Source organism: Schistocerca gregaria, chromosome 4, assembly GCF_023897955.1.
Source record: "Schistocerca gregaria isolate iqSchGreg1 chromosome 4, iqSchGreg1.2, whole genome shotgun sequence".
NCBI classification, from domain to species: domain Eukaryota; kingdom Metazoa; phylum Arthropoda; class Insecta; order Orthoptera; family Acrididae; genus Schistocerca; species Schistocerca gregaria.
The window spans coordinates 36,288,383-36,312,376 of record NC_064923.1 but is presented as its reverse complement, the minus strand read 5'-3'; the positions used below and the strand labels follow the sequence as shown (position 1 = coordinate 36,312,376).

General features: G+C 41.5%; 1 protein-coding gene across 4 annotated transcripts in view; it reads right to left on the bottom strand.

The window, feature by feature from the left end:
• Positions 1 to 23,994, bottom strand: part of LOC126266851 (vitellogenin receptor-like) — a 294,813-nt gene that overhangs the window by 63,440 nt on the left and 207,379 nt on the right. For all 4 annotated transcript variants that reach the window (XM_049971452.1, XM_049971456.1, XM_049971455.1 and 1 more), the window contains 5 exons: positions 14,314 to 14,441; positions 10,774 to 10,895; positions 7,175 to 7,356; positions 6,963 to 7,067; positions 244 to 357 (listed from right to left, as the gene is read on the bottom strand). In XM_049971452.1, the coding sequence (XP_049827409.1) occupies positions 244 to 357; positions 6,963 to 7,067; positions 7,175 to 7,356; positions 10,774 to 10,895; positions 14,314 to 14,441 (651 nt within the window). The remainder of the gene's footprint in view (positions 1 to 243; positions 358 to 6,962; positions 7,068 to 7,174; positions 7,357 to 10,773; positions 10,896 to 14,313; positions 14,442 to 23,994) is intronic.

Here is a 23,994-nt window from a genome sequence, read left to right as displayed (position 1 = left end):
TTCAATTGAGTACTGCAGCTACATAACCAATAACTTACATACCATTTGAAAAAGCTAAGTGAAAAACATAACTGCATTTTTAATTAGTTAATAGTTATTTATCTGTCTTAATGTCACTTTATCATCTAATTAGCTTCCACGGAACATTTTTGGTCATTTATCTTTTATATTTTTGTGAAATCTGAGTGTTTCTATTCATGCCATGAGAGGAAAGCTTCAACATAATATAATGTTTCTACTTACTGCAATTCTCATGTTCATCTGTCGAGTCTGGGCAATTCACTTCCCCATCACATTCCCAGGTGTCCGGTATGCAGGCTCCGGAATGGCACCTGAACTCCGATTCTCCACATTTAACTGCAATATTGCAGATAATTTAACAAAAGCTTCCAGTACACAAATGCAAGATCACTGCAGGTGAAGTATTTGATACATTTGTAGTCATTGCAATGCACAAGCATCTTATTGCAGGAAGATTATTGGCTATGTCTAAAATTAATAGTAATAATAATAATAATAATAATAATAATAATAATAATAATAATAATAATAATAATGTGGAGGCCCGGGAAAAGAATAGGCATAGGCCTCTGGTATGTTCTGCCAGTCGTAAAAGCCGACCAAAAGTTGACACCTCATGTTCTGTTATTACCAAGCAACAAACTTAGGAACAAACACAACTGGATACAGATCACACGTATACACAATATTTATTACCAGATACCCAGAGTTAAAATTTTTAACAGAACAACGACTAGCTGATCAGATCCGTGTAATAATCAAAAATAACAGGATACCCCAGTCAGAATTAGAAAACATCAAAGAACAAGTACAACAAATACTGGAACAAAATAATGTGCAATCAGAAGAAGTAGTAGAAGAAGAAAATACAGTAATGGACTCAAACATCCCAGAGCAAACAAACAAAGAACAACACGCATCAATTAAACAATCAGAGGAAAACGAAATCTTAAGATGGCCACCAGAACAAGCACAAATAGAACACAAAGTGACACATGTTAGATATGGAAGAAAAATTACAGCTGACATAGATAGAATACAAAGACACAAATACAGACATTAGACCATTCTTGCATAGGTGTGTGTGTGTGTGTGTGTGTGTGTGTGTGTGTGTGTGTGTGTGTGTGTGTGTGTGTGTGTGTCTACCGACATGCCAGCACTTTTGTTTGATAAGTCACATCATCTTTGTTTTTAGATATAAATTATTTAACAGTTACATTGCAGACCCAAACACATTCCCTGATACACTTACACAAGGATAACTTACCTGAAACCTAAAGCTCAAGCAGACATAGCAAACCCAGCAAAATATCTCCCCATAACATGCCTACCAACAATATACAAAATATTAACTTCAGTCATTACACAAAAATTAATGACACATACAACACAGAACAAAATTATAAATGAAGAACAAAAAGGCTGCTGCAAAGGAGCACGAGGATGTAAAGAGCAACTGATAATAGAGGTAGAGGTGACATATCAAGCTAAAACTAAACAAAGGTCGCTACACTATGCGTACATTGATTACTAAAAAGCTTTTGATAGCATACCCCACTCATGGTTACTACAAATATTGGAAATATACAAAGTAGATCCTAAATTAATACAGTTCCTAAACATAGTAATGAAAAATTGGAAAACCACACTTAATATCCAAACAAATTCAAATAATATCACATCACAGACGATACAGATTAAGTGTGGAATATACCAAGGAGACTCATGAAGTCCTTTCTGGTTCTGCCTTGCTCTGAACCCACTATCCAACATGCTAAATAATACAAATTATGGATATAATATTACTGGAACATATCAACACAAAATCACACATTTGCTATACATGGATGGCCTAAAACTACTGGCAGCAACAAATCAACAACTCAACCAATTACTAAAGATAACAGAAGTATTCAGCAATGATATAAATATGGCTTTTTGAACAAACAAATGTTACTTATTGGATAACCACAGCGACTGCATAGAAGCGATGGAAAAAACAGATGCATATAAATATCTAGGATACAGACAAAAAATAGGAATAGGTAATACAAATATTAAAGAAAAATATAGACAAAGACTAACAAATATACTGAGAACAGAATTTACAGCAATAAACAATGCCACAAATATAGAATACATCACATACATTCAGCAACAGAAAGATTCACATTAAGCAGAAAAGAAGGAGGAAGGGGATTTATCGACATAAAAACCTACATTATGGACAGGTAGACAATTTAAGAAAATTCTTTATAGAACAAGCAAAAACTAGCAAAATACACAAAGCAATCACTCATATAAATACATCGGCTACACCAATGCAATTTCATAACCACCTCTACAACCCTTTAGATCACATAACATCAACAGATACGAAGAAAGTAAATTGGAAAAAGAAGACACTACATGGCAAGCACCCGTATCATCTAACACAGCCACACATTGATCAAGACGCATCCAACACACGGCTAAGAAAAGGCAATACATACCGTGAGACGGAAGGATTCACGTTTGCAATACAGGATCAAACAATAAACACCAGATATTACAGCAAGCATATTATTAAAGATCTCAATACCACACCAGATAAATGCAGACTTTGCAAACAACAAGCAGATGTACAATACTAGCAAATACAGAATACCCCAGAAGACATGACAACGTAGCAAAAATAATACATTAATAACTTTCCAATACAACATAAACTAATAAAACAACATGTTCCTACACACAAGTATGCCGCACAAAATGTACTGGAGAATGATGAATACAAATTATACTGGAACAGAACCATTATAACAGATAAAACAACACCACATAACATACCTGACATCAAACTCACCAATAAAAAGAAGAAATTAACACAACTAATCGAAATATCCATATCCATTACAACAAATATACAGAAGAAAACAGGAGAAAAAATTGAAAAATACATCCAACTGGCTGAGGAAGTCAAGGACATGTGGCATCAGGACAAAGTTGACATTATACCAATTACACTATCAACTACGGGAGTCATACCACACAATATCCACCAGTACATTAACACAATACAGCTACGTCCTAATGCATACATACACTACAGAAATCTGTAATTATTGATACATGTTCAATTACCCGAAAGTTCCTAAATGCAATGTAACACATATCGTACAGTTAAAAGGAAGTCACGCTTGATCAAGGTCCGCGTCACTTTCCATTTTTAAACAGACATAACGTCTGAGAAAGGAAAGGAAATAAAATAAATAATAATCTGCTACCTTTATGTAGCACTCAGCCATAACAAATTGTCCTAAAAAGAATCTATGGATCAATCAGATGTCTGGTGGGGAAACCTGCCTACACAAACACCACCCACCCTAATGGATTTATTTCATAAATATTTATTTACCAATTGTTTAGAAGTCTTAATCCCTCGGACATCAAGAAAAGAAAATGTAGAACTCGACATAATGAATAAAGACACTATCATAAAATCCCTTGTCCATGTGTAGTTAAGACATACGAGCTAGAGATTACAGTGAAGCTGCTGGAAGATATTTCTGTACAGGGAGATTAACAGTATAAAGGAATTTAAAGAGCAACAGTTAACACTTTGAAGCTGAAGCCCAAGCACAGTGCTGGCTGCAACTGTGTTAGACTGGACTTGCGTACAGGTCAAGACGTGATTTTATCGATGTATGAGCTACCTGTCCCTCAAAGTTTATTCGTTTCATATGTGAATTATGTGCAGAAATCTTCCAACTGCCCCTTGCCTCCTGTCAATTTCTACAATTATTTTATAAGAAACTGAACACAACAGCTGCTTTTAATGGCTGAGCCAATATGATTGCAGTGATGTAATTTTATGTGTGTACTCTTAGGTTACAATTTGCTCTAATTTTGCTACAAATACATTGTGTGTTTATGAGCAACTAATTTTGGTAGATCAAGAAGAAGTTTTTCAGTAGCTCATCTCCCCCTTGTTTTTGGAGGAAAATTATACTTTGTCATTTTAAAATTTGTAATACATCATAACTAAAGTAAACATGTTAAATCTTTACACTTGGCTCTCTCTCTCTCTTTTTTTTTTTTTTTTTTTTAGTATGTGTTACTCATAAAGACACATACTTTACATACAAGCCAGTAACATGCATTCCTAGACCCAATATTCTTGCAACTGGCTGATCTGCAAAGTGTTCATGACAAATTTGAAGTAAGTAAATGATGTTTGTCTTAGTAACTGTCTCCATGTCTTTTGAATGATTTCAAAGATGCTGATAGAAAAGAGTTCATTATACATTGCAACTGACCATATCTATAATAAGAAAAGCATCTCTGAGAATGCACTACAATACTGCCATCATATCAATGCACAACAATGAATGCCATGTAAACTAGAGCTGGCAAAGCTAGACATCTTGGAAAGGAGATTTACAAGAAAAATCTTTGATATATTTTGGGCCCAAGATGGCTTCAGTTTCCATCAAAGTCTACCAGAATGTTGAAAGGCAATCTTATTGAGGATAATGTAGAGATGATGATCCTTCAACACTTCCAGAGAGCAAAGTAAACATTAACCAAACAATAAGGAAGGAAAACCACAACAGATTAATAAAGTCGAGAAATATTGGAAGAGTTTACCATCATGAAGTCCCAAACATGTAAGTACACTTATTTAAAAATGTGTATTTAATGAAAGGAACATAATACAACCTTCTGTTATACATCATTACAAACAGTATTTAAAAAGGTTTTTTTCACTCAAAAACAAGTTCAGAGATGTTCAATATGGCCCCCTCCAGACACACAAGCAATATCAACCCGATACTCCAACTCGTTCCACACTCTCTGTAGCATATCAGGTGTAACAGTTTGGATAGCTGCTGTTATTTCTCGTTTCAAATCATCAATGGTGGTTGGGAGAGGTGGCCGAAACACCATATCCTTAAGAAAAAAATTGCAGGGGGTAAGATCAGGGGTTCTTGGAGGACAGTGATGAAGTGCTCCGTCACGGGCTGCCTGGCGGCCGATCCATCGCCTCGGTAGTTGACGTTCAGGTAGTTACGGACAGATAAGTGCCAATGTGGTGGCGCTCCATCCTGCTGAAATATGAATTGTTGTGCTTCTTGTTCAAGCTGAGGGAGCAGCCAATTCTCTAACATCTCCAGATACTGTAGTCCAGTTACAGTAGCACCTTCGAAGAAAAAGGGACCAAAAACTTTATTGGCTGAAATGGCACAGTCAACAGCGCCTCAAGCGAACAAATGTACAACTAAATGAAACCATATAGCTCCCTTAATTCGCCGACAGATAGTGCTTAGCTCTGCCTTTTGTCGTTGCAGAGTTTTAAATTCCTAAAGTTGTGGTATTCTTTTTGAATCACTCTGTATAATATAATAGATCTAAACTAATGTTGCTTTTTGTGTGTATATTTTCTCCCAACTTCATGAATGTCAAAATGTATGACGGTGGTTTGAAAAGCTCTCAGAACGGAATAGAAAAAAAGTATTTATCACTGAAAGTTTTTTTTTATCATTCAATGTAGTTTCTTTGTAGTTTAATACACTTGGTCCAGCGATGTTCCAGCGCCTTGCTCCCATCTCAAAGATGAGTTTCCTCCAGACCTGCAAAATAGTTGTCAACTCCAGCTATCAATTCTTTGTTTGAAGTGAATCTTCATCCACCAAGAAAAATTTTCAGTTTCAGGAAGAGACAGAAGTCTGACAGAGCCATTGCTGTTGTTGTGGTCTTCAGTCCTAAGACTGGTTTGATGCAGCTCTCCATGCTACTCTGTCCTGTGCAAGCTTCTTCATCTCCCAGTACCTACTGCAACCTACATCCTTCTGAATCTGCTTAGTGTATTCATCTCTTGGTCTCTCTCTACGATTTTTACCCTCCACGCTACCCTCCAATGCTAATTTTGTGATCCCTTGATGCCACAAAACATGTCCTACCAACCGATCCCTTCTTATAGTCAAGTTGTGCCACAAACTTCTCTTCTCCCCAATCCTATTCAATACTTCCTCATTAGTTACGTTACAGAGCCATATCTGGTGAATAAGGTGGGTGTGGCAACAATTCAAGCCTTAGTTCATGTAATTTTGCCATGGCAATGGCACATTGGTGCAGCACGCATTGTCTTGATGGGAGATGACTCTTCCTTGCTAAACCTGGCCTTTTTTTGCACATCTTTCGTTGCAGTTTATCCAGGAGGTTTGTTTGCCCAGTGGAGAGATAATCTATAAACGGAATCCCCTTCGCATCCCGGAACACTGATGCCACGACCTTTCCCGACCCGGAACAAAATATCTTTTACATTTCTGCTAAAATTGACCAAACATTGTTCTGATATGTCCATACTCCTGCGTTTTTGATCCAGCGCGAGTTGCGGCACCCATCTTGCAGATAATTTTTTAAGCTTTAATTCTTCAGTTAAAATGAGATATACCCTTTTAGATGACATCCGACAAGCACAAGCAATTTCACGCACTTACAATCGGTGATCTTCCATGACCATTTTGTGCACTTTTGCAATGTTTTTTGGAGTAGTGACACACTGACCACTGCGCGGATCATCTAAGCTCTCCCAACCAAATTTTAATTCATTCATACACTTAGCAACAGTTGAATATGAAGCAGCAGAGTTCCCCAGAGTATTCTGGAAATCGGTATGAATGTCCTTTGCTTTCATACCTTTCTTTACGAAATACTTAATCACTGCTCAAATCTCTATTTTTACCATCTTCGCAAATCAATATGTGGGAACAACAGAGACAGGTCACTGCCACAGTTCTCTTCCAAGAGCACTGACATGGCATGTGTTTACAGGCAACAGTCCAATCAATATCATGTGAACAACTCTTTGCGCTAGCACTGATCTCTCGCGGTGATTACGAGAACTTTTCAAACCACCCTCTCAAGATATTTGACTAAAGTGACATATGTACCCTCACCTTTGTCACAGTTTTCTTCATCAGAGCCATCATTACAGTCCTCTGTGAGGTCACACCGTAAGCTCTGAGCTACACACCTTCCATTTCTACACTCAAACTCTGTATCTGCAATAAGTAATTTTTGTTAGAGAATTTAATAATGTTATGAAATCGATAGTTGCAACTAACCATACAGTGTGCGCTCTGTATGGTCAGTAGCGTGCACAACTGACCTGTGTCACATATCCCAGCTTCACAATCCCGTTCGTCTGACCCATCGGAGCACTGCACAATGCCATCACATTTCCCCTCCAGAGGCACACATTGCCCATTACTGCAGGCAAACTCATGCTCCCAGCACACTTTGCAGTTTTTCTCATCCTCTCCACTCTGGCAATCATTTACACCATTGCATCTGTTGAACAGACATTCAAATTGTTTTACAAATAGCCGAACAAACCACTGGAGCAGAGTTGTCACTCTGATCTATTTCAGAAAGGCATGCACAAATAATTCAATTTGTTCTGTTCTTCCTGCACAGAGAGATTACTACTATAGCAATTAAACTGGTTTGTACAAAGTATATGAATAATTAACTAGCATACAAAAACTGACTATCAAATGAGAAACTCACTGTGTAAAAAACAACCTGTAGCCTAACATAAGCAGGTAGTTTCATGTTCAATGGTAGAATAAAATTTTGTGTGTGCTGCATTCAGGTGCGAAGCATGGATTAGGGGTGCCTCGAGAAAACTGTGGCCCCATGTCTCCCTTCCTCTGACTGCTCCCCTAAGTAGACATTAACAGTTCTCGATTGTCCCTGAATCTACTGCATTGATAGAAACATAAGAATAGAAGGGGAAGTATGTAACTACTTTGTTAAAATGTATGTCATGAGTAAGTGGGAAGAACAACTTTAAAGATGAAGGCTACATTTTGTATCTTCAAAGGGTGCTCTGGAGACCCTTACCTCAGAAGGTAATAACTCTAAGATTGGGCAAGTGCAACAAACCCTATGTTTGTTGTTAGAGCTGGAAGAATGTTATACCAAAGTTATACTGAAGTTCTGTAATCGTTCAAAAAGCTGATAGACACCATGATAATAGAAACACACTATATCTATAAATAGAGCACCACATATCACAGCAATCAGTTCTACAACTAAAATGTGAAAGGAAGTTAGCATACAAAAAGAAGAGGTCAAAATCCTGTATTCTGTTGAATGTTTTTTCTGGTACTGGAATGCCCCAAGTTAGAACAGTCTTACAGCAACAAGGCACTTTTTTTTCAAATGCGAATTAATGTTGCAAAAGGCTGTAAGTAAAAACCGTTCACAGGTGCTTCACCTAGTTCCAACATGCAGACACTGGCTAATCTCGTGGAGAACGTTGGCCACAGGCAAACTGTGATGCCTCCTTAAAATGTCACCAGTTAATGGAATTATTAAGCAAAATTTGACAATCTGTCAATTTCAGCACAAACTGCTCTGAAGGGATCCAGCATGCAGAAAATATTGAGATCTTATACATTTTTCCATTCAATATCCAAGCTCAAAAGGTCATACCTGTATGAGCTATGTGACAGAGCCAACTGTCAACCATAGCATCAACTAGATGGCTAACGTTGGCTGCATCCAATTCATAGATGAAGCACACTTCCACCTGAATGGAGTCAAGAGTAAATGGAACTGGCCATTCTAGGTTTCCAAGGATTTCCATTTGTGAAGCAAAACCATTGCATTCTCTCAAACTTACTGTTAGGGCAGTGGTGGGTATCATTATTGGCTCTTTTTCGTGTGAAAAACTGTCACTAAAATTATGCTGCTATTTTGGAACAAATTTTCACTATACAGCTAGTGTTAGAGGATCAACCAGGCACCAAGTGGTTTATGCAAGATGGGGATCAGACAATATGGCTCCCAACAATTATTTCACATTGAGAAATAGTTTGTGAACAGTCACTGCATTGGATTATTACAAATATACCGGCACAGTGATGGATTGGCTTCAATATTTGCCCATCTGACTGTGGGGCATATTTAAAGATTATCTACCAAAACTGTCCCACCACTCTGGATGAGCTCAAATCGGCAGTCTGCATGGTATCACGATTCATTACTGCTAGGACACTGCACAATTTAATGGTAAATTTCAATGCTTGTGAGATGTGGACATTTAAAATATTGGCATGTGACAGCAAAAACTGCATGCAAATGATTAATAATTATGCATGCCACTACTGCGCAAGCTGCAAAGCTTAGGAAACCATCTGTTAGCTTTCCATAGTATTTTCAAAATTTTGTAAAAAAAATTCTTACCGATTTCACAATAAACATACCTTTTGTTGCAGTCTATCCACCTTTGACACAATTTTGCAATCAGGGACTCAATGGACACCTTTGGTATCTGTACCTTGCAAAACATTGTTTAGTGATTAACAGGGGGTATGTCCCACTGTCCCCATTCTTTCCATAGGATACAGGTGTTGATCTATAATTAAAAGCCCCTACCAATCATTGTTTTTCAGTATCTGTCTCACGACAAAGAATGCCAGCACTAATGTTTATAGGATTTATTTTTTCTATATTCTCCATTTATTTGGTATTGTATCCACACACATTAGAAACATGCTGAAGGGTTGCAAAAGTGTTTTATATGCAGCCTACTTAAGAACAGTACTTTATCTGTGTGAGCTGGAAGTGGCCTCTAGACACTCAATTGCACAATAATATTGTGCAGTATTACTCATTCTCTTTCCAGACTACTCTAACATTGGTAATAATAATGAGCATTGTTGTGGTTTGGGATATTGGCAAAGACAGTGCTGCTGTTGTGAGAATTGTTCTAGTTTTTTGCAGAAGAAAGTGGATGAAAAATTGGGTCAAGGAGCACTGGGAAACTCGAAATCTTTGGATATTTATGTTGAATGACGCAAAGGTAACTGTGTCGATGTAGGCATTCCCATACATTGGTGCAAGCTACAGCTTTGCTAAAAATTTGAGAGACAGGTGTAAGTTATTAAATCCTGCCATGGTATCAACTCTTATTTTATTGCAAATTAATTCAGATACAAGCTCTCCTGGTACTACAATTAAATACAAACATTTACAATTATTTTTATATACACCAATAGGAAAATGTGATGTATTGTCCTTAATGACCACCTGACTCATCCAAATTAAGATTCAGAGACTATGATTTAATGAGTACAAAATGAGCATTTCAGCCTCTCTTAAATGGCTATGGGTAAAGAAGTTATGAAACATTAATCAAATTGAGAAAAAGACGGTTAAATTCAGATGAGAAAATTAACTGGGAACTGGATACCTTATAAAATAAATATACTAAAGATACTAATGGTGATACCAACAAACTACAGCATCAAGACATTGTGTATATTTAGTGCTAGGCTTCAAGACATGCTAGTGCTAGAGTATTATACTGAGCTGTGACTGCAATTGTCTCGTGTGACTTGCACTTAAAAACCAACTACAGTATATAGTTGGTTGGCTATTTTTTGATTCCATAATACATTAACAGCCTCAAGACACCAGAGTGATAACACCAACAGAAGTCTGGACTACAACCTGAAGCTCAACTGGAGAGATTTCCTGATCTGTGCTCACTGTTCCAATTCTTTGGGCAGTATTGAAGCTCAGCACTAAACACGTCAATTTTTCTTTGTTCCAAGCACTTGACAAGGAGCTGAATAAGAAGTGTCAAACAGCTGTCGAAGCTCATCAGCAAGTTTTAAGGTAACCTAAAGAAGTAAGAAATTTAGTGCAGAGCAGCACATTGGCGAGCACAGCTGCCACTGCGGACAACAGACCGACCTGTGAGAGGCAGGTATGCACCACTTGTCATGTTCGCAGCGGAACTCGTCTGCCCTGCACCCTGCTGGCACGAGGCACGTTACGTTATTCTGCAGCAACATGCCCTCAGGACAGCCACACACCTGCAACCCAAAACCACATTCAGTTTCTTCGCACAGTCTGAACTATTACTCTGAAACAATTTTCAAAGTCGACAGATTCCCAAGTCATAGCAAGGAACCTGGAATACACAACATTCCCTAACAGTTACTGCAATAATGTAACAATCCACATAAGTTGAACCCTGACAGTTGCAGTGGGCTGGGGACAGCAGCTGAACAGGCCTACCTCAACCAACAACATAACACAATTTTGAATGAAGTCTATTTTTCAAGCCACATCAATGGCTTTCAATCTCCACCATCATAGTCAGGAGTGAAACTACTGACTACTGGGGCTGACATGATTTTCCACTCGTGTACCCATGATTAAGGTCACTGGCACCAGAGGGCCGAAACGATGCATGTGCGGAAGGCGAGTTGGGCAGCTCATAGCAGCTACGGCCCACTGCGGGACCGAGTGACATCAGGTGGCGTGAGAGGGCTGGCACCATATAAAACTGCTGCTCTCTCCTCCCTCCGAGCATTAAGCGTCCACTGTTGCTTCCTTTCGACTTCCAAAGCCCACCCCTGTGCCCTACTCAGTATTTAGCCCTGGTCTGTTGAAACTGTTGCTGCCTCTTATAATGGAATTCCAGTATGTTAACACACTAGCCAAGACACTCATGTTCCCTGATAATGTTTTGTGTCTTTACAAGGCAATGCTCAGCTACAGCTAACTTGTTGAACTCCCTTTATTTAATGGGTCTGTCCGCCTTGGAATAACACTGTGCAACTGTGGAAATTGTCTGGCCTATATCAATGCTGCCACACTCTCTAGGAACACTATGCACACTGTGCACCCTAAGAGCTATGTCACCTTTAACAGGGCCCAACATCTCTCTCTTCTTGGGGGCAGGCAGTAACACTGGTCTCAATCTGTCTCTCTGCAGTACACATTCTAGCTCACTAATCGTTGCCCCACAGTATGCCAGGAATGTCGCCGACTCTGTTTCTGCCGATTCACAAGGCGTCTTTTCAGTGACACCTGAAAGTGCTTACAGTGTGCCTTGCTATAAGCACTCTCTCTGAACATGTGTCTAAAGTGCTGCAATTCAGACTTTAGGTGGTCATTGACAGAAATAACTGACTGTGTATTAATGTGTTTGGGACTGCTTTCTTGTTTAAAGGGCAGTGAAAACTCTTGGCTTTCAAACACAGATCAGTGCATGTCAGTTTCCTGTACACTGAATGACTGAGCTGGCCTCCTGCTTTCCACTCAACTAAAACATCCAAGAACGGTAGCTTGCCATCCTCTTCCGTTATGGTAAATTTAATGTTGTGCTGGACACCATTCATCTGGTCCACAAACTGCTGCACTATATTTTCATCATGATGTCATATCAGGAAGGTGTCATTGATGTACCTCAGGAAGCAAGATGGATGCAACACCGCAGAGTTCAGAGCCTGTTCCTCGAAGTGCTCTGCGAAGAAATTCGTGTCTGCAGGAGACAGTGGCAAGTCCATTGCTGTGCCATCAGTCATTTCATAATATTCGTTGCTGTACAAGAAGTAATTCATCAGACAATCCCAAGTGGAAACTGCTGGGCCCAAAGATCCAGCATGTCTTGTACTGGCACTCTCATAAAAAGTGACTTCATGCAGACTACTGTAACACCATTTCGACCTATTCACTTTTTTTTTTGTTTCGACAAATTTCTGCAAGTTACACCACAGTGGAGATAGCTACAGAGAGCTCAAGACTTTTATTAGAATTGACGTGGCTTGAAAACTGAAGATTTTATGCAGACAGGCTGCCGCAAAATATTCGGGGCACTTAACTATTTTTTTTTTTTATCTTTATAGCAACACCTCAGTGTTGTCAGCTTTGTAGGCTGCTATTGTTTATGCCTGCAGCAATTAGCACTTCAGTTTAACGCTAGCAATAGTAGTTTTAGTTATGCTGCCTAGAACAGTGAGAGGCAGTCGTAACAGAACTATTCAACCTGATGTGCAAAATGGATATGTTTAATACCATCAGACTTAAAGAAGAATTTAAATATTCCAGTTCCATAGAGGGCACATGCTAACAAGTGTCATTGCTCAGCTATCAGTTTAATGAGTCACGGTTGCAAAATACTGGCATTTATGGAAGGATAGAAGAATCTGATCTCAGGGAAGAACTACAGGAACACAAGGAAACTATTAAATCTAGAAACAGTTTGGATTACAGGGAGTATACACAGACAAGAGTCAGATTTTCGTGGGTTTCCCCAGGTGAAATTGCACACTACCCAGGGTGAAAGTACATTTTTTCTGTACTAAATGACATACTTTCCCTCTGTAAAAGTTTTCAAACCTTTACACACTAGCATAGAACTTCCTTTGCGATTCAGAAAACAAAACCCAATAAAAAAAAATATGGAATTATCTTTGATGCATGGCAACATGTACATTGCATGGTTTCATATTACAAAAGTAAATACACAAGTAAGAATCGAAATGAATGCATAACCTCACAGCTTTGTACTTTTTTGCATCCTTTATTCTTTAATACACGTCAAACACAAAGGTGCCAATAAAATGTAACTAATGGCATCAATTCTGATCATCTGTAGCCAAACTTTTTCTGTGTGACTGGTCACCAAATTGTTAAGTCTGAACGAGAGCAAACCATACTTATTTAAGAAACTCATTGCATGTTTTCACAGGCTACATAATTCCTCTTGCATAAAAGAAGAATTACTTTTCAAGTACTGCTTCTCCAACCATCATGCACAATATTTTCCCATTAACTGTTAAAAATATAAACAGATGTGATGTCAGTCTCTCAGCAGCAGTTTGTTGTTACTAAATATTGTACAGTCTTCATCATGCAGCCTTTGACATTTTGCTATCAGCAGACGTTTCTTTGCAAACGAAGTTTATACTTTTGTCTTATTCTCTTACTTTTTATTGCTACAGTATTATTCTGCACTAGAGGGCTACAGTAAAATTTTTGTTGAGGTATTGGTTCTTACAAATGAACAAAAATTTAACTGAAACCTACACAAAAAATTACCAGATTCTAAATACTTCCTGAATTTTTCCCTAGATTTCTTGGTTGTCTGGGTGTATACACCCTGGATTAACACGCCACACATTCCACTTTTTTTAAACAGCTACGTGTGCTTTGTGAATTTATAACATCCTTGGGTAATTCTCATCATGAAACTACCATTTAAATATAATTTTATCTGGAATGTTTGCAACTAATTTTTACTGACCAACTGTAATTTGTCAATGAGAAACTACTCAACCTTAAAATTGTTTCTTTCTAACACATTTTCTTTCTGTACCAGCTCCTGTGCACTATTCATAAAATGTACCCTTTAATCTCGATAAGTTACTTTAGGAAGCAGAGCAGGATTTTGAATTGTGTTGCAGGCTGAAGGCTCAGAAGCTGTTGTCCCACAAACCTCACCTGCTTCTGACCCCTCATGAGGCACAGGTGGCTGCAGCCACCATTCCCCTGATGGCATGAGTGGTACGGCAGCAACGCCACTCCCCTAACAGCCGTCAGCACTACATGGTAAGTGTCCTCCGCAGCCACTGCAAAATGACATGACACTTTGTATAACAAAATGTAAACTGATGCGAAGGCAAAACTGAGCAGCACGTGGCTGGCCACTGTTTATTTTCAGGAGTTGAAATGCAAAGTTTCACAAATCCACACTCGAATGCAGAGAAAGTACCAATTTTTATCAATGTTCTGGGTTTTTATTCACAGTAGTTACAATTACCATTTCCACTATTTCCACTTCTCAGTCAGCCACTCTGTTCATTTTACCTGGAAGCTTTGATGTGTATCAGGTTGGTTGGTTAGGTGGAGAAGGGACTAAACTACACGGTAATCAGTTCCTCCGACCTTAGATTAACTAAAACTGATAAAATCCCACATTAGGAGAGGGAACTACAATGTCCATAAAATGATAAACTAATAAACTAATGACAGGGAAGGAAGGAAAAGAGTGGAAGAGGAGGTGAGGGGAAAGAAAGTGAATAATTACTGGGATGTGAAGGAAGAAGCACAGGAGACGAGAGATGCTTAAGACAAAACAGATCCCATTAGGAACGGGGTGGGAAGGCAGAGGGCTGGAATGAACCACAAAGCCAATCCAGTCAGGGCGAAGGGGGGCAGAAAGAGGACCTGCCATCCCCTCCACTCACTGATAAGGTGGAAGGTCCCTCCCTTAAATTAAGCGATAAAAACCCCCATCATGAATAAAAGGTAAAACGAGATCTGCCACTGAGGCATTGTCAGCCAACACCAGGTGTAGCAAGTCTGGAAAGTAAAAAGCCTGTCTTATGGTGGCTAAGATGGGGCAGTCCAATAAGATATGTGTGCCATAGCCAACATTGACCCACATTGACAGAGGGGGGAGTCCTCACGATGGAGGAGATAACCATGAGTCAAAAAAGTATGGCCAATGCAGATCCAGCATAGGATGACAGAGGCTTTATGAGAGGCCCATAAGGAGGACCACGATGGAATTGTAGAATCCTTAACTGCCCTGAGCTTGTTCGGTGAAGAAAGAGTGTGCCATTCTGCATTCCAATGGCCCAAAACCTGACGACGTATGCCGAGCGAAGGTCTGTTTCCGGAATGCCAATAGCTATAGATGGTCTGGTACTATACCGATTTAACCAGTCGATCGGCAAGTTCATTGCCAGGAATCCCAACATGGCTTGAGGTCCAAATGAAAACCTCTGAGCATCCACATTGAGTGAGGAGACAAAGGGAGTCCTGGATAGCGATGACCAATGGGTGGCGAGGGAAGCTCTGGCCGATAGCGTGCAAACTGGTCAATGAGTCACTACAGATAGTGAAGGATGGTCCTGAGCAAGAGTGGATATGGTCCAGTGCGAGCAAGATGGCTACCTATTCTGCAGTAATAACATTACAGGCACCTGGCAAGGAACGAAGTTCCATGCGTTGCACATAGGTTTAAGCAAAACCAGTGTGGCCAGCAACCATGGAGCCGTCAGTATTGATCACTTCTGAACCCTGAAAATAACTGAGGAGACAGGAGAACTGGTGGCGAAGAGCCATCGGAGGGACAGAATCCTTTGAATCAATTGAGAGATCAAGATAGAGCTGCAGCCAAGACGCACCACGCAGCAGTACGTGCATGAGTGGGGACGAGAGGCGATAAAGACAATTGCTGGAGCTCAGAAAAGAGCGACAATGTGGACAGCCATGGTAATCCCACACAGTAGCCGCCGTTGCGGCAGGGTGATCTCTGTGTCTGGATAAAGGAGACCATAATTAGGGTGCTTGGGGTGCAGCAAATGCGGAGTGCATAAGCTATCAGCTGCTGTTAGCACAAAACTCGTAGTGGTGGAATCCCCGCCTCAGAGAAGGCTAAGTACGGGGCTAGTCCGGAAGGCACCAGTCACAAGTCTGACCCCACAGTTCTGGATGGGGTCTAGTATCTACAGTGTCGAAGGCGACGCAGAACCATAGACAGGACTTCTGTAGTCTGAACGAGACTGGACCAACACTTGATACAATCGCAGAAGAACAGAGTGGTCTGTACCCCAGGTGGTATTGCACAGACACCTAAGAACATTGAGATGGGACCAGCACGGCCTCTTCAGCTGGCGAAGATGAGGGATCCATGTCAACCGGCATCGAAGACCAGACCCAAGAAGCAATGGGTGTCCACCACCTTGAGGGGCTGGTCGTTGGGGAACAGTTCTGGTTGGGGATGGACTGTAAAACAACGGCAGATATGCATGATATCTCTTGGCCACCAGAAGCTGAAAGCAATGTGTGAGAGTCCATGAGAGAGCCCAACAGATTGCCCCCTGTAGACTGCGTTCTGCAGCACCCATTACGGAGAAGGCGAGGTAGATACAAAAATCGTCAGCATACAAAGAGGGGGACACTGTTGGCCCAACAGCTGTCACCAGACCATTAATGGCTATGACAAAGAGAGGGACACTCAGCACGGAACCCTGTAGAATTCCATTTTTTGCCAATGGGGAGAGCTGTAGAAGGAACTAACTTGGACTCAAAAAGAGTGACAAGAAAGGAAGTTACGAATAAAAACAGGCAGAGCACCACAAAGGCCCCATTCATGAAGGGTGGTGAGGATGTGGTGGCGCCAGGTGGTGTCATAGGCTTTATGCAGATCAAAGAAGACTGCGAAGAGGTGTTGCCGATGGGCAAAAGCTGACCGGATAGCAGACTCCAGGTGGACCAAGTTATCCACCATAGAGCGGCCACAGTGAAAACCACTTTGAGTCGATGACAAAAGGTCGTGGGATTCAAGGATCCAAAACAGCCACCGACTCACCATGCGTTCAAGGAGCTTGCACAGTAAGGCTAATTAGACGGTAGCTATCCAACTGAAGAGACAGCTTCCCTGGCTTCAACACCGGAACAACAATGCTTTCCTGCCACTGGGTAGGAAAGACTCCCTCATTCCACAGATGGTTGAAGAGGGTCAGTATAAGATGGTGGCCAGCCACCGATAAGTGTTGGAGCATTTGGTTATGTATCCAATATGCTGCAGGAGCCGTGTCAGGACAAAGGGTGAGGGTGCTGGCAAATTCCCACTCGCTGAATGGGGCATTACATGGCTCCCAGCAGTGAAAAACTAAAGACAAAGGCAGTCGTTCTGAACACACTTTTGGGAGAAGGAATGTGGGCAGATACTGAGCCGATGCCAAAGCTTGAGCAAAGTGTTGAGCAAAATTTTCTGCTGCAAAGTCTGGATTGGTAAGGACAACTCCATACATAGATATTCCTGCAACCCTAGTGGGAGGACAGTGGCCAAAAATTCACCTGAGTTTCGCCCATACTTGTGAAGAGGGGTGTGGGGTCCTACGGCAGTTACAAATCGTTCTCAGCAAATCCTTTTCTGAAATTTGATTAGGTAGGGGGCCCGGGTGCAGAGTCATTTAAAGACCAGACGAAGAGCAGTGGATGGATGCTGCTTGAAGTGTTCAAGAGCACGATCGCAGTCTTTTAAGGCTGCAGCAATTTACAGAGTCCACCAAGGGACCATCTTCTGGTGGGGGAACTTTAAGAAGGGATTGCTGAAACAGCTGTTGAAAGGATGACAGCAGTCAAAGTCTGAGTAGGTTCATCAACACTGTCATGTGGCAGAACAGGGGGGATGGGAGTAGAAGAGAAGGCACTCCAATCAGCCTTAGATATGGCCCACCTGGGAGGGTGACAGAGCGAGAGACACTGAAGGAGATCAAAACAGATGGGTAATGGTCGCTGTTACATAAGTCACCGTGGACGCCCCACTGAATGGAGGGAAGAAGGCCGGGACTGCAGATGGAGAGGTCAATGGTTGAGAAAGTGCCGTGCACCACACTTAAGTGTGCGGGAGCACCTGTGTTTACTAAACAGTTGTCAAGCCCTCCCAGAACAGCTTCAACTGTTCTGCCCAGGGCAGTAGTAGTACGACTACCCAAAGAGGGTTGTGGGCATTGAAGTCCCCTAATAACAGGTAGGGAGAAGGGAGTTGTTGAAGTGTGGTGAGGGCATGGGATGTGGGTGGCCTGTCAGGTGGGAGGTAGAAGTTACAGATTGAGATTGGCCAGATGGAGCCCGACAGCAAGGGCTTCCAGAGTGGTACTAACAATGTCCTTGCGGATCAAGGTGCAAACACACCACCAGAAGCCTGCAAGGCGCCAATTCGGTTCTGACAAAAAGTATGGAACCCACAAACGGTGGGTGAGTTAAGAATTGACAAAATGGGTCTCCTGGAGTGCAATACAAGCGGCAGAGTAGAAGGAATGAAAGGGCTCCAATGCTGGAAGGTGACGCAAATATCCCTTACTTTTCCACTGGAGGATTATGAAGCCAGAGTCCAAAATGGAAGCGAATGGACCGGAGTCGTTCACGCCACCAAGTCGCTATCCGTCACCAATAAGGATGTGGTAATATCCATATACGGGGGGTCAGACACTGTTGGTTCATTGACTATAGGAGGGGAAGGCTGCACCTCAGTGGGTACCAGAGGGCCCTTGCCCTTGTTCCTGCATTTCTGCTTCTTCTCTAGGGCAGGAAGAGAAGGGCAGACTTCAACGAGGGCAATCTTGGCGCCCACAGGCCGCGGATCATGCTGCCGATGTGGAGCAGTAGACTGCATTTAAGCGGGGTGCCGGGAAGAGGAGTCCTGGGAGGGGGCTCCAGTTCCAGCGGCCACCAAAGGGGGGGAGCACTTCTCTGGCAGGGGAGGGGAAGCTGCACCCAAAGGGGTGGGAATGGGTACTGCGTGGGAGGAGGAGGAGGCGGCTGAAGGCATGGGGTGAAGGGTGTAGGGCTGGGAAGAGGAGGGGGAATGTATGTAACTGAAGCAAAAGTAGAAGTCATAGACACGGAATGGAGCCGGTCATATTTTTGATGAGCCTCAGTGTAAGCGAGCTGGTCTAAGGTTTTGTACTCTTGAATCCTCCTTTCTTTCACGAGCACCAGGCACGTAGCCAAGCGTGGAGAAAGCTGTCCATTACAATTTACATACACTGATGGGGGAGCACAGGCACTCCCCTCATGGAGGGGGCGCCCACAGTCACCACAGAGGGGATCAGTGGTGCAGCAAGAAGACATGTTTCCGAACCATGAGCATTTAAAGGATATCACCAGTGGTGGAATGTAAGGTTTCACATCACACCAATACACCATTACCTTGACTTTCTCTAAGAAGACATCTCCCTCTAAGGCCAGGATCAAGGCACCCATAGCGATTCAATTGTTTGGAGGGCCTCGCTGCACACGGCGGATAAAATGAACCCCTCGCTGCTCAATATTAGCATGGAGCTCCTCGTCAGTTTGCAGAAGATGATCTCGGTGGAAAAATAATGCCCTGTACCGAGTTCAAAGATTGGTAGGGTGTGATGGAGACTGGGACGTCACCGAGAAGGGCACAAGCACACATGGCGTCAGATTGGACAGCAGAAGATATTCTTGATGAGCAAAGCACCGGATCACATTTTACTCATCGATTCAATTTCACCATACCTGTCTTCAATTGTCTCCACGAAAAACAAAGGCTTGGCCATGGAAAAACTACCGCCATCCATCCTGGTACAAACCAGGTACCGAGGGAAATGTTTCAACCCAAGCTGGAAGGCTTGAACCTCCTCCCATGGGGGAAGGCCAAACGATCAGAAGGAGTGTCCCATCTGCCACAGAATGGCCAGGATGGTGAAGCTATTGTTGCCTCATGCAAGAGGCGTCCGCCCTAGTACCACCCACTCTGATCAGGGGTTCGTCTGTGGGGGCCACCCAGCCATGGAAAGGGGGGGAAAGGGGGGGAAAGGGGGGGAGAGGGGGAAGGGGGGAAAGGGGGGAAAGGGGGGAAAGGGGGGAAAGGGGGGAAAGGGGGGAAAGGGGGGAAAGGGGGGAAAGGGGGGAAAGGGGGGAAAGGGGGGAAAGGGGGGAAAGGGGGGAAAGGGGGGAAAGGGGGGAAAGGGGGGAAACGGGGGAAAGGGGGGAAAGGGGGGAAAGGGGGGAAGGGGGGAAAGGGGGGAAAGGGGGAAAGGGGGGAAGGGGGGAAGGGGGGAAGGGGGGAAGGGGGGAAGGGGGGAAGGGGGGAAGGGGGGAAGGGGGGAAGGGGGGAAGGGGGGAAGGGGGGAAGGGGGGAAGGGGGGAAGGGGGGAAGGGGGGAAGGGGGGAAGGGGGGAAGGGGGGAAGGGGGGTAAGGGGAGAAAGCAAAAGAGACGGCAATAGCTCGGGGCCCCGTGCACGCCACACACATACCCACAAAACGCCTGTGGGCCCCCTGAGGAGGGGCAGGGTGGAGGGGGGGGGGGTGAGAGGGGGTTTATCAGTACACAATTTTATTACCATATTACAAAAAGTAGCTGTAATACTAATTTATTGTTTAGTCAAATTTACTCCACAAATGGTTCATACAAACTAAGGATATTTTGACATCTGGAAAACTTCAGCTACTTTAACATTCGGTTGCTCCATGATTTTGCCAGCAGTGATTATTTAGGCATCTGCTTAGGATATCTAGTCTCTCTGTGACTGACAATTCTGAATCAAATTCTGCATGTGCACGTACTTTTAACAAGTAACTTACAACAATAGTTCACAAAGAACGAAAACTGATGAACTGTTCCTTTTCTCAGAAAAAAAAACTTTGTTTTACTGGCACCCAACTGGAAATAAACATACATGAAGTGTATTTACTATCGCTAAAAAGAGTTGCTATCAGCTGTGTAACAATATGACAAAATTTATGTTTGACCTTAACTCAAATCTGGATTTTCCGCTTATTGCGAGTAATCCAACACATGATTTGTCATTCCATTATACAAGCGATGGCTGTCCATGTTCAAAGCTGTGAATACATTTACTGTATTTCATAATATCTATAGTCACTGCAGTGTCTGATGCTTCAGACATGCAAGAATGTCCAAAGGAACATCATACTTCTGAACACAGGCACTTCAATATTGTAAATAAGCTTGGTTGTGAATAATTTTACATATTACAGTTTTAATTTATACCATAAAAACCCAATTTCTGATTATATGCATGGTGTCTACTCTACTTACTACTGCAGTCTTAAACATTAATTGAAATGAAACTACGTTATTAACAGAAATTTTAGACTGCTAGCGTTTAATATAAAATTACACAATACCCCATTCCCAAATGAAAAATTTATGTTAACAGGTGAAGGCAACACCTGCATCAAGGGCAGATTCACTGCTCACTAGATGAGTCATCCAAGCAAATACTGCATAAGGTGACCATTATCTCTAAGAAGTTAATCCAATTTTCTAAGAAATTCACTTTTATACATTCTTTACATAAAACTGGTGTTATAATATTTATTCATTTAGTCATGGCTGGAGGAGTGGCAGAGATGATCACAGAACACTGCACAGTAAACAATACATAGCAGTCACATGCTCAACCACTAAACAGTAAGGTCACCCTACTTACCAACAGTGAAACACTAGGAATTTGTGACAGCTTTGGGTTTTTGTACTTCTAAAAATATTTCAAAGTTAATCTCTAGAAGTATTTCTTAATGTTTCCAACATGTGCACAGCACCAGGAATTCATAAATTAGGTATGAGTAACAGGTTTGAGCTCTTTCTCATTGGGTGACCTTGGATGGTAATGGAAGGTTTAATTACACACACTTAGAACGACCTTATCAGGTGTTATTACAGTATCCTTAAGTACGGAGAGAAACTAATTTCTGCCAATCCACAACTGAGCCGTGTTAATTTGCAGCCAATGATGACTGGAGATATTTCTCCACAGCAAATGAATGTGACATCTCTTGCATAAGTGGCAAAGTGGAACTTAAATGAACCACACATCATGGTTAAAGGATCATCTACCAATGCCTTCTTCAGGTGTGGACAATTAAGATCTTAAAACCAAGAGAGGCTATCTTTCTCAAGTGAGCTTTAATATAAAGGAAATCAAGCACATATAAAACTACATTATGAGGTACTTTCTAGTTTACCAGGTTTGCATTAGATCCAACTGGTTTGTTGTGGGTACACGATAATGATAATTTGCTGCACAAGATGAAACACACCATTACAATTCTTACTTGTCATGTACACCGTAGTATTTTAACGTTTCCACAGTTGATGGGACATTTTTGAAAAAACAATGGGACCTATCTATCTGATATTTAGTGAGAAGCTTTCTGAACTGAGAAACGTATGATATATTATGGGTTTGATCTATGGATGGCTGAGAGAAGTAAAGGGGGTTTGCATGGCTTAACATCTGGCAATGTGGATCTATCTCTGGAAAATATCTATCATCCAAGAGTGAAGCAATTGTGTTTCCTTTTACATCAATGACTTTTGAAACAATACTACTGTTCAGTCATGCTTCAAGTTCACACAATATTTTTAATTACTGTGATGCAGATGTCCACCAAACTTCAAATACTGCAAATAAATGTGGCACATCAAAGTCATCTTCAAATCTTATGCTGAAAATTTGTGTGCAATATTTCTCAGCTTTCATTGTTCTGAGTGTGTTTCGATACCGTTGAATTGAAGTTTTCCAATTTTGGATTTCAAATTTATTGGTTTCATAAATATTACTGTATTATTTTTCCTTTTTAAACATTCGTGTAGAGCTGTAGTAAAATTTGCATCTCAACTTCACCCCACTGGGGTGAATTTGATCCATTATCTGTTGTGATAATTGTGGATTGTTTGACTAGTGTGACTTTTGACACTAACAACTGAGAAGTAAATATTGCGTGGTTAAATTTCTGTGCTTGTCATCCTGATGATACTTTCCAACCAACATTTTACTTGGAGAACCCTAGATTCAAACAAAAACATGGAGCTGGTTAAATTTGTAAGAGTTTGGTTCCACTTCACCAACTTCCAGAATTAAACTTTAGTTTAGTGTGTGAAATCTTATTGGACTTAACTGCTAAGGTCATCAGTCCCTAAGCTTACACACTACTTAACCTAAATTACCCTAAGGACAAACACATACACCCATGCCTGAGGGAGGACTCTAACCTCTGCCAGGACCAGCCACACAGTCCATGACTGCAGTGCCCGAGACCATAAACTTTATTTTTGTTGGAAGTTTATTAATCATGAAAGTTTTCAACCCTATATATTGATGTCAGTATAAAATGTGTTAATCAGGAAAGGTTTAATACAGCCACAAATTTTATCATTACAGCCCAGTGTGCTTCCAAACCAAAGAGGGGGGGGGGGGGGGGGGGGGGGGGGGGACATGAAAATAATTTCTGTCTATCATTCAGACAGCACACAGCTTGAATTAAGTACAATGGACTCCAATGTATTGCTCAACAAAGCAAGCAAACCATGAACATGGCCATTGCTGGAAATGCAACAAATAGACACAGCCATATTCCAATTGACATGGTGGAGGCACACAGATAAATACCAAAACTTGCTCAATGAGGATCTGTGAAGACAATGTCGATAAATTTGTTGGTGAGGAGGAAATCACAACGTACAAAATGTATTAAAACAAAGTAACAAAACAAAATTGAGCAAATTTGTTTTTATGTACCAATTTTTATGATTAATTGTGCTTTTGAGTGTTCTGCCACACGTCCATTTAGTTCACAGTATTATGTTGACAGACCTAGGTGTGTTTCAG